Below are 17,689 nucleotides of genomic sequence, written 5' to 3' on the forward strand. Positions count from 1 at the left end.
CAGGGCCGGTCCTGGGCATGTAGGTGCCCTGGGCGAAATGATAAAATGTGCCCCATCTTATCAATTAATTTATAAGGTAACTAAATTATATAGACTCAAAAAGGAACAACAATAACAATCGATTAAGTTATATTTCAATCATCTAAAAACAAGTACAACTAATAAACACATTAGCCTATTCCTACAAGGTCATTACTAGGATCAGGTATTCATACCTGATCATTTAGTATATATACATAACAAAACAATGTAATAACTTCCATCTTAGATAGTTGCCTGGTGTCCAACCTCACTGGGCACTTTCCTCCTACCAGTAGTCCTCTAGATCTTCAAGATCATCAATATCAATAAGAATAGACTGGTTTAGCTTCTTCCTTGATACTCTCCTATGCTTTTTAAGTTCCAAATGAGGTTCTGCTTGCTTGACACCCATTTCACGCACCTTATACCTGCAAAACTTTAAACTTGTCAGCTTATTTCATTTTACTCGGGTGATAAATGCAACCACGATATTAAAGCTATCCAGATATGGAATTTATCCCTTTTATCGTACTTATGAAGCAACAGACTTTATATTCATGCATGGATATAATGGCACAGGTTTTTAAAACATAATATAACAATCTAACTTGATGCTTTGCCATAGTTCATTTTGTATTAGAATAAACTCAGATGGATGTATAGATCAATCCTTTTTTCTATACAATCCTTACCTCACATCCCTTTCTCTGATTCTCGTAAATGGAATTCCTTTCTGATTCTGATCTCATCAAGTAATTGCAAATAATATGGATATCTTTCCCAATCTGCCTTGATAATGCATCCAGCCATTAGCTTCAGAATATCTTGTGATGCTTTAAGAGGTAGTGGTTGCATAGTGTATGTTTTTCCGCTACCTGAGAAAAGGAAGATACAAAATTCAGCCAGACAGCCACTCAAATCTAGAAGCAAAGTATCAGATTGAATATCAGATTGCAATATCCAGACAGCAGACGGCAGACGCTTCAATGAACGCCGCTGGACACGGAGCCCAGAGGCGGCGCCGGACGCGGAGCCCGGAGGCGGCGCGGGACGCGAAGCCCGGAGGCAGCGCCGGAAGCGGAGGGCGGATCCCGGACCCGGAGGCGGCGCCGGAAGCAGAGGCCGACTCGCAGTGCGGAGGCCGACTCGCGGACGGCGGACGCGGGATGCGAAGGCTGACTCGCGGGACGGCGGACGCGAACGCCGGACGGCCGGAGAAGATTGAGGCGGAGCAGCGCGGACGCCGGACGCCGGAGGCGGTGCTGTGTGCGGACAGAAGACTAGAAGAGTGGGCGGCGTGAAGGGGGAGCTGGCGGCGTGAAGGGGAGCGGATCGTTTAGGGTTTGGGCAGAAAATGCCTTAAATATATATACCTATATTAAAAATTTTTATGAAGCGCACTACCAGGCAATCATGTTCCCCATGAAGGTCACGGAGGAATTCGCCCAATATATGGCCGGAGATGCATCAAAATGCAACGCGACGGTTTTCTCCAAATCGCAAAATAAATTTAGGGAAAAGGATTGATTGAAGAAGGAAAAACTCATTGTCATATTAGAATTAGTAAACCTGCCTCTGATACCAATTGATAATCTACAAAATCTAATTCATGATATGACAAATGAGGAAAAACACAATAGACATAATTAGATGTTAGAAAAATACCTGGAGCAGAAGATGTCAATTAGTTCATCTTTAGTTTTGTGAGAGAAACCTAAACAATAGAGGGAAAAATAGAGAGAAACTGCTCCTATCACCCGAGTAGACAAAAAAATACGTGAGACGTCTCAATGGGGCGATAATCCACATTTAAAAGGGTTAGGAGTAGGGGTCTCTGTAGAAATTAGGAAATAATGGACCAAACCTATCCATTATAGCTAAGTCTAATAGCATTCTATTAATTATGCTAGTCCACATAAATTATCCAATACATAATACTGAAAATTTATTTAAAATCATAAATTTTCTCATGATCCTCTTCATTGAAGTATAGAATTATTATTATTATTATTTTCAAAAATGAACAATTTAATCATTTTCTTTGTTTAATCATTTGCTCCGAGCCATTTAGCGGGAATTTCAAATTATTTTGCGCGAAAATGGTGGCAAACACTCTCGTTGCCATTCCGTCGGAACGAGGACGGCTGAAGAAGCCAACGAAGGTGGCAGGGCGGCGAGCGATCGGACGTCCCCCGCTGCTTCCACATCCGCCTCGCCATTCGCGCTCTCGCATCTCGACGGTCATGTTCGACAGGCCGAGCAGGAGTTTACTACTCTCTGGAGGCAGAGGGCCATCCTGATCTGTCTTCCACTCTTCGGGACTTGAGATAGGTCAAGGATCCAATCTGATTTGACAACTCGACGAATTCACTTTTTGTCATTATCTTTTTGTTTCTCTCTATATATAGAAATAATCTTCTCTTTTCTCGTATTAATGGTTCGATTAACTGAAGGAAAACAAGGTATCCAAGGTGTGGAGATTGAGGAATTTTCTATAAGAGGCAATAATCTTTTCTGTGTGTGCAAGTGCAACGCGAAGTCTATAAAATGCCACAGTTTCGTGTCTTCGGACGCACACTCTGACCCCTGCTCTGCTCTCCTGCAGTGGCAGTGCCTCAGGCATGGCGGAGGACCTCCAGCTTCCTTCCGACCTGCTCGACGAAGGCTTCTTCCACGACTTCTTTGTGGAGCGCGGTGTGAGTGTTCCTGCTGGGAGCGAAGGCGAGAAAGGCGGCGACTTGGCCGACCTAGTGACGCGGATGGGGATGGTTCGCTCGTTCCTCCAGGACGACGGCGAGGTGGCTGAGTTTGTCTCTGTCAACGTGTTTGAGTTATCTTCTCGCGCGACTGGTGTTAGTCTTGTCTCTGCAGGCGTGGAATCTGCACGCTGAGTCCGCCGGCGCGGAGCGCAGACGGCGGAGCAAGCAGGAGCGTGGGCTTCTGAACCAACCTCCGGGGAACCCTCTCGGTCCCTTGCTGGCTTTGCATCAGCTGCAGGCGGCTCGAGTGCGCCTCGCCTCTTTCTAATTTCCCCTCAAAAATGCCATTTTTATCCAGTGTTTCTTCGAATTCTAAACCCTGTTTCCTCCAGATCCTTCACCTGAAGCAGCAGCAATTACTGCAGCGGCAACTGCGCGCCGCGTGGGAGGAAGCACAAAGCAAAGCGAACAGAGGCCTGCCTTCTTCCCGTCGGACTGCTTTTCCACTCCACCACCAACCCCACCCTGAATACGGCACGAGAGCGCTCTTCCTTTGCCACTCCGGCGCGAGGAAAGAGTCCGCAGGCACCGGAGTCTTCCTCCCACGGACGACCGGGAACAAACCCGAGCAGCAAAAGAAGTCAGGTAAACTTACAGTCTCTGAACATCACCCAACATGTCGTCTAGGTGTTCGATCGTTGGCCTCTTCCAGTCCAAAGTATGAAAAAGAAGATCAAAACCATTTGCTTTCTTTGCTGAACTATTCCTGAATTGTCCGAATTGTTTCAGTTCCATTTATGAGGAGAGCAAACCCTGTGAGGAGCCAAAGGCATGGCCAGCCTGCAGCCACTGCGACCTGCCTTCCTGAGGAGTGGACCTATTGACCAACTTCACCATCTCTCTTACTAGTTGTGTGCACTTGGAATTAATTGGAGTTGAGCAGGAATAAGCAAAGAGGGCCAGCACCAGCTCACAGTGGGCGTAGGTATTATTAATCCTAATGGCAAAAGAGTTCATTAGCTTCTGGAGAAGGGCAAGTTTCCGATTGCTTAAACTGAAAGGATGAATTGACAGGAGCAATGAAATAATGCAGGTTTGACAGGGAAGGAAATATGGACAATAAGCTCCTGATTTAACTCGTTTTGTAGACTTTAAGAGCAATCAATGTATCTCATTTGTAAGGTTTCATGATGAATGCGAAAAAGATTGTAATGCCATCATGGGCATTGTTAACCCTTGTACTGTTCTGTTTGATATTTGATATTTGATCTTGACCCTGTCTTGTCTTGTAGTGTTTGAAATCGTCTATGTCTGTCTGTCTATGTTGACGTTGAGGGAGTGTGGAGGGTTTCTTGTTGAACAAACGCACCAACCATCGTTGTATGGGTGTGGCAAGTCGAATAGGCTGGTTTGACTGAACAGGCTAAGTCGATTAGGTTAGAGCAAGTTGTATTGGTCGCATCCACGTGGACGGATTTAAGAATGAGAGGTGGATTAGATTTTTGAGTTAGTCTATGGTATCATCTCACTTTTTTATTTTATATTTCATTGAATTTTGAATTTTTATTAATTATTTTTTTTATTATTTATGAAATTATTAAATTAATTTATCAGTATTGATCTATGATTAATAGATGTTGAAAATTTAAGAATTACGGCGGAAGGTTTCGCCGTTAATGCGGTGTTAAAGAGCGTGTCATTGACTGTGAGATAGTGATAGAGATAGTCTACGAGTGTAGTGTGAGACTATGTTTGAGCATCGACTTCAATCTATAGTTATTCGTATTCGATATCGACATAACTCACGTCAGCTTTGAGGACGTGTCAATTCGATCGTGATAGTCGTAGTTGAAGGAGATCATGCTGGCAACTACGCATCTAGGGGCAAGGACTTAGTTGTGGCTGCGAGTGGAGGCTTGCATGTGAGATGGTAGGAGCAAAGCAAAAAAAGAGAGGAAAAATTAAATTTTTTCAAAAATTTTCTAACTCATTTTAAATTGATTTAACCGAAGTAATTTTGATTCGGTCATAATTTAGTCAAATCCAAATTAATCCTGATCTTTTTATCTTCGTACCTATTCGATATATTTTGTTCAGCTACAATCCAATTTTAATTTAGTATCTTCATTTAATATCCGATTCATACTTAATAAAGTTTATTTAGATAATAATAATAATAACAGACTGAGTTATAATTCATGATAGTTCATATGTGCATTCGTCCAATTTGATAGGCTGAGCTAAGTCAGATTGGATTAATGCAAAGGCTATTCATCCTTTTTTCTTTAGCAAAATATGAAATCCGCCACTCCAGCGATTTCAGACGGTCGGTCTCACGACCATAAAAGGCTACTCATCTCTATTTGCATGAGTCCTCGTTTATAAATCAAGCCAAAACCATGTTAGTGTTAAACTTTTTGCAAATCAAACTCTTAGAGCTTGCTTATCTTCTCATGTTTGCTTGTAGAATAACATGTTTGGTTCACAAGATAGAATACAAAAGAATATAATAATTACTTTTAAGGAATATAAAAATATTTTTTCTTAGTTTAGTTTATGAAAAGTAATTATATGGAGTAGGTATTCTGATGTTTGATATGTGAAAATCTTATATTTTTTCATAATAAAAGATATACATCCTAATTGATAATTTATTTGCTTAGCCCCTCTATTCATTTAGTTTGTCAGTCATGATCAACCCAATCAATGTGACCAACATCGTACTCACTTATCTCGTTTGACTCGATCAATGTGTTTGGCACGAGTGAGATGGTCATGCAACTCAGATGCGACTTAGATATGAGTCTTATCCATTTCAAGTTCAATAAACGTGTATATATATATATATATATAAAGAAAATCTCTATCTTAGAAATCTTATGCAAAATATATTTGATTCCCGGAGTCGATTGGCCCACGCAATCAAGGAAACCTAAGACTGTTTCTTCTGAAAAAATAAAAAAATATCCCCAAAAGATACGGACAATCAGAATCTTTCTAAACTAGAACGTGTATTTTCGAATATTTCCTAAATAAAAACTAATATTTTGGAGATCAACTCTATAAAAGGTTGTTCATACCTATGGGCATATGTATGCACACATCAACCATAATTTTCCCAAGTCATTAAACTTCTTTCTCACGTAAAATCCTAACTTGAGTATCAGAGTGGCTTATCGAGATCCATCTCTGGTGTCATTCTAACTTTCTTTTTGAGTATTTTTCAGATTTCTCCATCTCTTCGGACGACTATCTTCGAGGAGCAGGCACGTCAACAGTTCGTTGGCCGGTAGCTTGATCATTCACGGTATTTTGGCCAGAACAACTATATTTATCTCCAAGAGCATGAGTTTAACATTGGGTTGGAAGATGATCCTACATCTTTTTAAGAAATCAAATAATGCCCTCATTCGGAAAAATAGATTGAAGCCATGAGGGAAGAGATGAAGTCTATGTCGGACAACGATGTTTGAGAATTTATCGAATTGCCTAAAGGGGTGAAATCTATTGAATGCAAATAGATATTTAAAATCAAATGAAATTCATATGGCAATGTCGAAAAATATAAGGTTCGCCTTGTCGTTAAGGGATTCACTTATGAGGATATTGATTATCAAGAGATTTTTTCATCGATTTTGATGAATGACTCCCTTATGCTTTGTTTGGGAGGAAGTGAGGGAAAGGGAGGGGAGGGTAAATAAGGGGAAGGAGAATTATAATCCTTGTTTGGGATGGAGTGAGTTAAGGAGGATATTTAAAATATAATTGATTAAAGGGGTGAAATCTATTGGTTGCAAATAGATATTTAAAATCAAATGGGATTCACATGGCAATGTCGAAAAATATAAGGTTCACCTTGTCGTTAAGAGATTCACTCAGAAGAATGATATTGATTATCAAGAGATTTTTTCGTCAATTTTGATGAATGACTCCCGTATGCTTTGTTTGGGAGGAGGTGAGGGAAGGGGAGGGGAGGACAAATAAGGGAAAGGAGAATTTTAATCCTTGTTTGGGATGGAGTGAGTTAAGAAGGGGAAGGGGAGAGAAGGGTTAGCTTTACCCTTCCATGCTCATGAATCGTTAGAATTTTTTACATTCCGATTTAGGGTGTAAGGAAGGAGAAGGAGAATTCAAAAATATTTTATTTCAATTTTATCCCTATTTTAAAATATTAATTCTTAAATTAATTTATCTATTTAGATATCTCGTCTTTACGCCGTCACTTCTCACACAATGTGCGCTATCACCGCCTAGTGTCCAACAGTTGGCACTCCACGACATCAACATCTTCTTCTCCTCCAATGATAGGGACTTATCTAAAGAGCATGCGTTGTCTATTTTAAGACCTTCTATATCTCAACTTTTACATGCAATATTGACAGAATTTTATAGTTTCTTATCCGTCCTTTACATACGTTATTTTTTTTAAAAGTAAGGGTATTTCTGTAACTTTATATATTTAATCTTCATTTCCCTTTCTTTCCTCCTAAACAATGTAACACATATTACGTTAATGAATCTTCCATCTCTTCCAAATAAAGAGAACATAAATATTTACTTTCCCTCCCTTTTCCTTCCTTCCCTTCCCTTCCCCTTCCGTTAATGAACCTTCTCTCATCTCATCCAAACATAGTGTTAGAGTAATTATGACAATTGTAGCTTATTATGATTTAAAGCTCCATCAAATGGATGTAAAGATTGTATTTCTCAATGAAAATATTGAGGAAACTATATACATGTTGCAACTGGAGAATTTTGAGTCACCAGATTCCAAGCACCTATATGTAAATTAAGGAAGTCCATTTATAGTTTAAAGTTAGTATCTCGTCAGTGGTACCGAAAGTTTGATCAAGTGGTTTCTTTATACAGTTTTAAGGAGAATCTTGTCGATCAATATTTGTATATCAAGTTCAGTGGGAGCAAGTTTATCATACTTGTTCTGTATGTGAAATGATATATTATTGGCAAGCAATGATAAGAGTCTGCTGCTAGAAACTAAGTCATTTCTATTAAGTGAATTTGAAATGAAGAATCTTGGTGATGCATCCTTTGTCTTAGACATATAGATTATTCGTAATTGTTTAAGGTGCACACTTGAACTTTCATAAAAGACCTATATAGAAAAGATGCTCATTTAGTGTGGCATGCAGAATTGTGCTCCTATGACACACTTGTGTCAAAGGGTGATAGATTTAGTTTGCAACAATGTCCGCACAATGAATTTGAGATTAAGAAAATGCAATAATTCCCTTATACATCAGCAGTAGGGAGTTTGATGTATGCTCGGATATATACGCGTCCGGATCTTGCGTACATTATGGAAATGTTAAACAGATATTTGAGTAACTCTGAACCAAAGTATTGAAAAGTTGTAAAGGAATAAAGAATTACATACTCATCTATCGGAGATCAAGTCATTTGGACATTGATATTCATACTTCGATTTTGTTGGATGCTTAAATGGTAGGAGGTCCACCCTTAAGTTATGTCTTCATGTTAGTGTGAGGGACTTTATCATGGAAAAGTATCAAAAAGACGCCAATAGTCACTTCCAGTATGGTGGCAAAATTTATTGTTTGCTATGAAGCTTTCAACCACGGGATATGGATGCAGAATCTTATCATAGGGTTACAGATTATTGGGGGTATTAACAGGCTATTAAAGATCAACTATGATAATAAAGCTACAGAATTATATTCCAAGAATAACTATAATTCGTCGGAGTCTAAACACATCGACATAAAATTTTTGGTGGTACAGTTAAAGAAAAAGTTCAGAGTGGTCAAATTATGATATAGCATATAAGAGCAGATTTCATATTAATGGATCCGCTCACCAAGGGCTTGTCACCCAAGATATTTTATCAGTATGTGTTAAATATGAGATTCTTCATTTTGATGAATTACTCATTTGATAGGAATCTATATTTTGTGTGATGTTCTATATTAATGAACACATGTATTTTTTAGTTTATTATATGCACTAAAATTTTTATATGTGTATATGTTTTTGACTCTATGATATATGGATATCATGATTTACTATTATGGTTTTGCATTCAATTTTATAAATATGATGTGAGACTCTTTTGATTCATTAGGTTGAATCATTGTTTACTACAACAATTTTGTATAAGGTTTAAGTAAATATGATTCAGACTCAATTTGGGTCGTAAGAGGACTCTTGAAAATACGTATGTACAGATCACATTTCGTGTCATTTTCATATTATATATCCATATTTGATATATGTCATTAATTAAATTAATGTTGTGATTACTATTGGATCTTGTTACAGTTATAGTAACTCTGACTTCTTTAATCTTGCACTAATTAAATTAATGAAGCAGATTGTTTAAAAGAGTATTTAATTAATAAAGTTTTGATATGTTGAGTCAACTAAGGTGTTGTATGGTATATACAGTATCAAGTATAACTCAAGTAGGAGATTAAAAGGATTAAATCTCCAACAGGAGATTAAGTCTTCATTTGGTGGGCTTATACTTGAATTAACACCAACAATAATGGACATTAAGGAATTAGACTCTATTAAGTGATATAATACTTATAGTATAAAAGGTTCCGGGTTGTGATCCAGGGACCCGCGGTTCGATCCCTAGCTACGGCATATTTGCAAGAATTTTCTTCCAAATGGGGAATGCAATCAAAGGATGCTGGGCATTTAGATTGACCGCCGTATGCGCTTCCCGATTTACCCTGGTAGTCGGTGGGAAATTTCCGTGGGACCGGACCGGCCACCCAGGATTGAGTCCATGAGACTGACTGGGATTTATCATTTTTTTATAGTATAAAAGGGATTTAGATATTGGATGTGGATTAAAGTAACTTTGGTTGCCTTCTATTCGTGCAGAAAACTTCCGCTTCATTAATTGTAAGAACACCGATGAGAAGTAAAGTATATAATGACTATTACTTTAGACTCATATCAGCATTCGATTTGTCGTTGTATGATCAATTCAATTTTGATATTGTCTTATAGATACATGATAACTAAATCCTTGTATTGATGCATCATTGATTAAATTCAATGTATCCTTAAGCGATTTCACGACTTTCTCGATTATTTCCGCACTTCTCATCAAGGAAAATGTACTAATAAAAATAAAACAACAAGTTTTCTTAAAGGCGTGAGAACAAGTCCATGTCTTTGATTTCCCTAAATCTGTTGTTAAGTTGCCAAAAATTCATAAAGCTTGGTCCTAATTAAAGGAGTTAGGTGCATTAGCTAGCGCACCATAACAACGCACAGTGCATGAACTGGCGTTGCACGAATCCATGACTCTGTATTGAGTTGTGCTCTGCACTTAATCTATTTTCGTAGATACCTTTGACTCATGATTTTAAGATTATCATTGCATCAGCATAAAAATGAAACATGAAATCTAACCTAAAAGCTATTATATATCAATACAAACAATTAGTGGAAGGCACATCTCTCGTAAGAAATGCAAAGGTGAACTGGGTTTGCAGGTTTCAAAGTTTTGTTTTTTGGTCGAAAAGAATCAGCAATCTTCAAGCAGTAGTAGCCTATAAGTAGTGGCCCATTCATGGTTATTCCTCGATCAACCCAAGTTTCATAGGCACAAGAGTCGAGGCACTGGCAATGGCAATGGCAATGGCGAGTTTAGTCTTGGGATTTGTTCTTCTCGTGGCCATGGAGCATGCCCTGGCAGACTTCAACTTCTACAGAGACATGGTCTGCTACTGGGGACCTCGCAACTTGGCCGTGTGGAACAATGGCACAAACTTCGTACTCAGCCTCAACAACGCCTCAGGTACCTACGTACTGCAGTACTTAATATTACTCAAACTACTTAACAGATAGCTCTACTGTTTGGCATGGGGGCACAATAATGGTTTTTTTCAGGCTGTGGGATCAAAACGAGGAACCAGTTTATGTTCGGAAGCATAGAGATGCAAATTAAGCTCGTCTCAGGAAATTCTGCTGGCACTGTGACTACATATTATGTAAGTCCAGTACTCCTGTGTAGTGTAGGCTAACTAACATATGCTAATTTCATGGTTCATGACGCAGGTGTCTTCGACTGGAGATAAGCACGACGAGATCGATTTCGAGTTCCTTGGTAACGTGTCAGGGCAGCCTTACATCGTCCACACCAACATCTGGGTTCAAGGAGTAGGAAGAAGAGAAAAGCAGTTTTATCTTTGGTTCGACCCAACTGCGGCCTTTCACAACTACACCATTCACTGGAATCCCAGCCAAGTCATGTAAGCTCTCTCTCTCTCTCTCTCTCTCTCTCTCTGTTTCCTCAAGCTTGCAATGATCAGAGAATCGATCATTAACCGATAGAGGTATATATATTAGATGGTTGGTCGATAGCATCCCTATCCGGGTTTTCAGAAACTACCAAAAGTATGGAGTTGCGTATCCGAACCAGCAAGCGATGAGGGCCTACTCCAGCATCTGGAATGGCGAGAGCTGGGCGACGCAGGGCGGGCGGGTGAAGATCGACTGGAAGAGGGCTCCGTTTGCGGCGAGATACCAGCAGGTGAATCTGAGGGGTTGCCCGTGGTATTCGCAGGGCAGCACTGCGCAGTGCTCGGGCAAGACCCCTGCCAACTGGTGGACGGCTGCAGCCTACAGCAGGCTGAGCTACGCGCAGCAGGGGCAACTGATGTGGGTGAGAAACAAGTACATGATCTACGATTACTGCCGGGACAGCAAGAGATTCAAAGGGGTGATGCCTCCTGAGACCATCTCCAACCCACATCACCAAATTTGGTGTCATTTTCACACCAAAATGATGTAATTTCAACACCAAACACTATTTCCACTCCAACCCACTCACACCATTTTACACCAAAAAGGAATATTCTTTAAAATATTTTATTTTTTCTTATTCATTTATTCATAATTAATTATCGATATACATTTTAATTTAATAATTAATTTATGATAATTATTATATTTAAAATTAATATTTCATTTATATTTAATAAGTTAATTTTTAAAATTTATAATTATTATGATTTTTTATTTTTAATATTTATTATATAATTATTTAGATATAAATATATAATATATTTATTATATATGTTTTAATATTTATAATATATTTATTATATATAATATTCAGATATAAATAATTTTTAATATTTAATAAATATATAATATATTTATTATATATAATATTCAGATATAAATATATAATATTTATTAAATTTTTTAAATTTTTATTATATATGTTTTAAAATTAATTAAATAATATATAAATATAATTATAATTAAAATATATTAAATATATTATAAATAAAATTTATAATAAATTAAATTATTATAAATATGTATAATATAATTAAAATATGGTATTATATATATTTAATTTATATTTATAATAAATAATTAATATTACTATAAATAATAAGAAAAAATAATAATTATAAATTTATTTTTATTTATGATATTTAATAATATATATTATATTTATTTTTAAATATAATAATATATATTATTTTATTTTTTTTAATTATATAATATAATTACAAAAAATAAATAAAAAAATGGCATCACCAAATTTGGTGATGCTACAGTGCATCACCAAATTTGGTGATGCACTGTAGCAACACTAAATTTGGTGATGGTATTTGGGGTACCGGTTGGAGGGGAAATGGTGTCAATTTGACACCATTTTGGGTATTTGGGGTACCGGTTGGAGATGGCCTGAGTGCTCTCTGCCTTTCTACTAGCTGCTGCACACGATCGATCGAGGATTATTTCGATTCCCCATTTTATTTGTTTAAATGGATTCAAAATCTTTCCATTTCCTTTTTGTTAATTATACCTGTCGATCGACTACAAATAAATCCTTGCATTCCTTCTTCCTGTTCTTGTTGTGTTGAAATTTAACACTTGGTGTTCTAAATGGTTTTATGATGATAAATACTAGGTATATTCTTGTAGAGAAATGATAGAGAACATGAAACCATAGCAGGAATCGCAGCATGACACACGTGGTGGTCCACGTGTGCCATGCCACGTGGACTGCCACGTGGGTTTCATGTTCTCTCCCCCCTCCCCAAAATCCCGAAATCCTTCCCCTCTTCGCCAAAACCCCTTTCCCTCCTTCGGCGAAAACACGTGAGAAAGTTCGCCAAAAATCCCGCTCCCTCCTCTTCCTCGTGGGCCCCCTCCTCCTCGCCAAAAACCCTTGCTGCTTGAAGCCCCCGCCTCTTCCTCCTCCTCCGACCGGCGATTTCTCCTCCACCCTCGCTGCTCGAAGCCTCCGACCGGCGATTCCTCCTCCACCCGCGCTGCTCGAAGCCCCCGCCTCTTCTTCCTCCTCCGACCGGCGAACGAAGTCCCTCTTCCTCTTCCAAGCCTCCCCAGGCACACCGCTGACACCATCGCGCGCAGATAGACCAGGCATGGCCGTGATTGGCAACGCCATGCCCCATAGCTCCTTCAGCTCCGCCGCCACTAACTTCCCCATCCCTCCTCCTCCTCTGACACCATCGCCCTCATCCGTCACTGATAAACCAATCTCCCAAAGCAACGGCGGAGGGGGACCCGCCCAGTGCCGACAGCTCGCCCTCGCTTTGTGAAGACGAAACAGAGTTTTACCGCTTTGGAGGTTCAAATGGGAGCCTAAGTTTATCGTTACATTGTTTGCCTTCGAGTTGAGTTCTTGTGTGAAATTTTCCATCAGTTCATACATCGATTTCATTGTTTAAATGTGATATCTTTGAGTCTATAGAAAACATACCACAAATTATTGAATCTCATCGTGTATTTTTTCTTGATGATTTAGTCTACTAATTCAGTACATAATAACAAAGCTCAAGAACAGAGTAGTATTAGATTGGATTCTACACAAAAAAGTTTTCTTCCTACAAAATAAATAAATAATCTGACAGTTGTGCACATGGCGAGTCTGTATAAAACCTTGCATAACTGGAGTCCATTCGGTAAGAACAATAGGGGAACAAAAAAGAATATGAAAATATTAGAACAGATTTGATTAATACAGATAAATTAAAGAGCTGACTGATGCTATCATCGGGCTGAAGAAGATTCCCATGCTTGATTATGCTCGTCATTATCTCTCACATGCTTACAAAAAACAAGGGATTATCCAGTTAAGATTTGTACTCAGCCTTGTTTCAATTTAAAATTACAGTAAGAAAAATTCATTCATGGATTCTTCCTATGATATACTCAAGGAATGAGTCACTTAATCTTCCTGGCACAAAAACCACAGAGAAGAATTATCTCCTCAGTTGGCATGCAATTTAGTATAGAGGAAAGGAAGTACAAAAGTAAAATAAAACCTGAGAATGAAGCAATAAATACTTCTGAAACGATGAAATAAAGGAACACGAGGTAACATTCATCTACTTAAATGCCTATGTACAGCAACAGTAAGATATAACAATCAGCTTAAGTTTAGCAACTCATGATTAAACAAATAGAAGCTTAATCTGATTCAATAAACAACAACATATCGACAATTAAGGGAGAAACAACCATGCACAGCAAAACTGCAAGGATTCTTCCTGATAAATACTTCAACTGGAAGTAAAATAGGAATTATTTGAACAGTTCGATTTATTGAAGCCAACAGACTGTAGGTATGGCAGTGCAACTAATTTAGGTGTAGAAATAAGAAATGAACATGAGGTAGAATGCTTTACAACAAAAATCTCAATGAGTCAAACCATATTGCAGAAAACAATTTAGGAACCAATGTACAAAGCATTTACAACGATACAACAAGTAGCATACGTTTCTAACTACGGCAACAACCCGTATTTAAGCAAATATAAGGTTCACTCTGATAATCAAACCGATAACACACCAACAATGGAAGAAGAAACAAAAAATTTTATCAACCAAAGTAACCCACTTCTGACTAATTCTTCCTTTTTTTATTTCTTTGATTTAAACAAATGGATTGAAGGCCTGATAGCAGATGAGTTATCTATCTGGATTCAACAGAAGTTGTGGTCTTGAATCTGTAAAGGAGCTTCTTTTTCTTGGATGTCAGATTGTCGATGCTTAGAAGCACTTTTCCTGGCTCACCAATCTTGAAAGAGGTCTTGAGTACAGGCTCATCTGTGGCAATGAACTTCCTATTCTTTTCCACAATCACTGTGTATCCGCCCTCTGCACTTGGCACGAACTCAACACCATAACTGACTTCCCAACCAAGACCCGGAGTTCCCATAACAAGGTAGTTCCCTGCTAGAAATAGCATGATCAATCGGAAGTCGAAATAATGTTTTTAATCTGAAAATACAAAGAAAAACTAGTTCTTCAATTGCTAATGATCGCCGAATATTTGAAACAGGGAATAATTAGAAGAAGTTAAACGACATTGAACCACAACCTCTATAGCTGGTATTTCAATGGATTGCTTGGACGAGGGCTTGATGGTAACCTCAGTGACAACATCAATTGTAGTAAAATCAGGATCGTTTTCCTTGCTCAGGCCTCCAAATGCAACAGGAACTTGTTCAGGTGCTATGTATCTACACCAAGAACATGAACACATAACAAAACTAAAATATTCATCCAAAATGATAACTGATAACACAAAGGAAAGAAACTTCATGGATCTTCACACACTTGAATAGAGTATCAGCTGACTTAGAGGGCCCTGCAAAAACAAACTTGCTCTTGGTCCTTTGGGTCAGGAAGGGACTCAACATCCGGTTAAAGGCTAGATACCACCATGGAACATTGATGAACACCTGAAATGCCAAAGATGTCTTGACTATCGAATATTTCATTGATGAATGATGATCCATTTTACTGAATGATCCATCAGCTCTAATAAAAGACGACGACGTGCGTAACGTAAATCTCCCCCCTCCCCCAAAATCCCGAAATCCTTCCCCTCTTCGCCAAAACCCCTTTCCCTCCTTCGGCGAAAACGTAAATCTCCGCTCCCTCCCCCTCCGACGAACGCTCCTCCGACGACGACGACGTGCGTGGGTTTCCTGCGTTTTTCCCCTCTTCCTCCCGCTCCCGAAAAATCAGACCGAACCGAACCCTCGTCTCTTCCTCCTCCTCCTCCTTCGCCAGCAATCTCCGCCGGATCTTTTCCTCCTCCTCCTTCGCCAGCAATCTCTGCTCCGCTCCTCCTCCTCCGACGAACGCCGCCCGCTCCCGAAACGCCGCTCCCTTCGTTTTCCCTCCTTCGCCGGCAAAAACGCAGGAGACAACTTCGGCAAAGTTGGAGCTACAATCCACTCTGCAGTAAATCCATAGGCGACAACGGCGACGGCGGTGAGTCCCGAGACGGTGAGATACGTTTTCGCCGAAGGAGGGAAAGGGGTTTTGGCGAAGAGGGGAAGGATTTCGGGATTTTGGAGAGGGGGGAGAGAACATGAAACCCACGTGGCAGTCCACGTGGCATGGCACACGTGGACCGCCACGTGTGTCATGCTGCGATTCCTGCTATGGTTTCATGTTCTCTATCATTTGTATAAGCGGACTGCAGAAGCATATCCGATAGATAGAAATTCATAAATAGTGGGTTCTTTGATCTGGAACTGCAGCAGAATGATCAAGAACGATAAGATTGAAAAGCAGATAACCTCCGTATAATTGAAACCAGAGGCGGGCGGGAGGAAAATGTCATGCAAAATTAATCTAGTGAGCTTCAGTCTATTTATAATCTTCACCGCATCTGACCGTTGTGCTAACATGATATTTCCGGAGACTTAGATTCATCGAACTCAATTCACTTTGACAACGGTCCACTAATGACTCAGATGAGTCCATGCAATTCGAGCGCTTGAAAACGATCCAAGCAATTGGATTTTACTGACGTCGACTCCATTTCGATCCGTCTAGGCGTTGACCTGGACTGGGCATCCGAGCACATGGAAATGATCCGGGTGCTTGGAGTCCAAGCGCTTGGAACAACTCCAGACGTCTAGTTAGATCATTTTCCTCCTTCGATCTACTTTGGTCGTCATATACAATCTTCCTTCTAGCTTCTCGTCTCTCGGATGCATCGAGCCCTTTCGGCTCGCTCCAGTGAGTCTTTATCACTCCTCCGGAGTACTCTTCCGCAGCTCCTCGTACCTTAGATACACCGAGCCCATCAGCTCCTTTCCCATACCATCCTTCTTGCTCGTTGATTAGTGGCTTTTGGACATGATAAATTAGGGTTATGTCGTATTATTTTGATCATTTTCTTTATCAATAATTGAGTTTTGAGCCTATATCTTTAACTTGAATTAATTTTAGGTCTTCATTTTATTTCTTATTAATTTGAGATAAGTTACGGATATTAATTTACAGTATTTGATTTTATAAAAAATTAGGATGAAGACAATAATTTTTGAATATTTTTGCAATCAAGCCCAATTGTAAAGAATTAAAATCGGGCCAAGAAAATCAATTCAAAAAATTTCCACGAACAGGCCCAATTTGGAGAAAAGCAAATTTGGTTCGAGTCTGACTCAAGTTGGGCTCAGGTTAGGTTCAGTCTAGTTCAAAGTTGATTCAAATTGGCCCGTTCAACTCAAGTTTGGTTCAGCGCGCGCATATAACTCGGATTCTAGTTTCTTCTCTTCTGGGAATCGCGAGTAATGTAGCTTCTCGCTCATGATTCCCAAGTAGAGTTCTCGACGATTTCTTCTCCCTTCTCCGATCATCTTCCCTGTTTCTTTTCACCATTCTTCTATATGATCGGCACAGAGTGGTTGCACGCAATATAGTTGTGGTGGATGAGTGTCGACGCAACCGCAGGAGCACTCGCCGACGTGGTTTCAAATGCGAGAGTTTCGTGATCCCCATCAGTCGTGGGACAGTTGCTGAGAGTGGCCAACTCCGGCGATTGGGGGCTAATGGCCCTTCCGCATAATAGGGACGCCAACCGTGAGTGGTTCTCCGGCAAGCTCTCTATCCCTCCGCATCCATCGAAGCTCCAAGCAGCAATCGATCTCGCCAATGTGGTTTCGAACGCGGGGAAGGTT

General features: G+C 39.4%; 2 protein-coding genes and 1 pseudogene across 2 annotated transcripts; 2 read left to right on the top strand and 1 right to left on the bottom strand.

Moving 5' to 3' along the window:
- The first annotated feature begins 2,618 nt into the window (after positions 1-2,618).
- Positions 2,619-3,988, top strand: LOC141831340 (uncharacterized). Its single transcript, XM_074718697.1, has 4 exons — positions 2,619-2,819; positions 2,893-3,027; positions 3,113-3,365; positions 3,510-3,988. Exons 1-4 carry the CDS (start codon positions 2,643-2,645, stop codon positions 3,602-3,604), a joined length of 660 nt encoding a protein of 219 aa, XP_074574798.1. The 5' UTR covers positions 2,619-2,642; the 3' UTR covers positions 3,605-3,988.
- A 6,355-nt stretch (positions 3,989-10,343) lies between these two features.
- Positions 10,344-12,448, top strand: LOC141832380 (putative xyloglucan endotransglucosylase/hydrolase protein 26). The gene is made up of 5 exons (XM_074719881.1): positions 10,344-10,515; positions 10,608-10,708; positions 10,776-10,969; positions 11,067-11,447; positions 12,421-12,448. The coding sequence occupies exons 1-5, from the start codon at positions 10,344-10,346 to the stop codon at positions 12,446-12,448; spliced, it is 876 nt and encodes a 291-aa protein (XP_074575982.1).
- A 1,972-nt stretch (positions 12,449-14,420) lies between these two features.
- Positions 14,421-15,606, bottom strand: LOC141832368 (patellin-5-like; annotated as a pseudogene).
- Positions 15,607-17,689: the final 2,083 nt, after the last annotated feature.

Source organism: Curcuma longa, chromosome 7, assembly GCF_044706935.1.
Source record: "Curcuma longa cultivar G26 ecotype Majalengka, Jawa Barat chromosome 7, ITB_CL_G26_1.1, whole genome shotgun sequence".
NCBI classification, from domain to species: Eukaryota; Viridiplantae; Streptophyta; class Magnoliopsida; order Zingiberales; family Zingiberaceae; genus Curcuma; species Curcuma longa.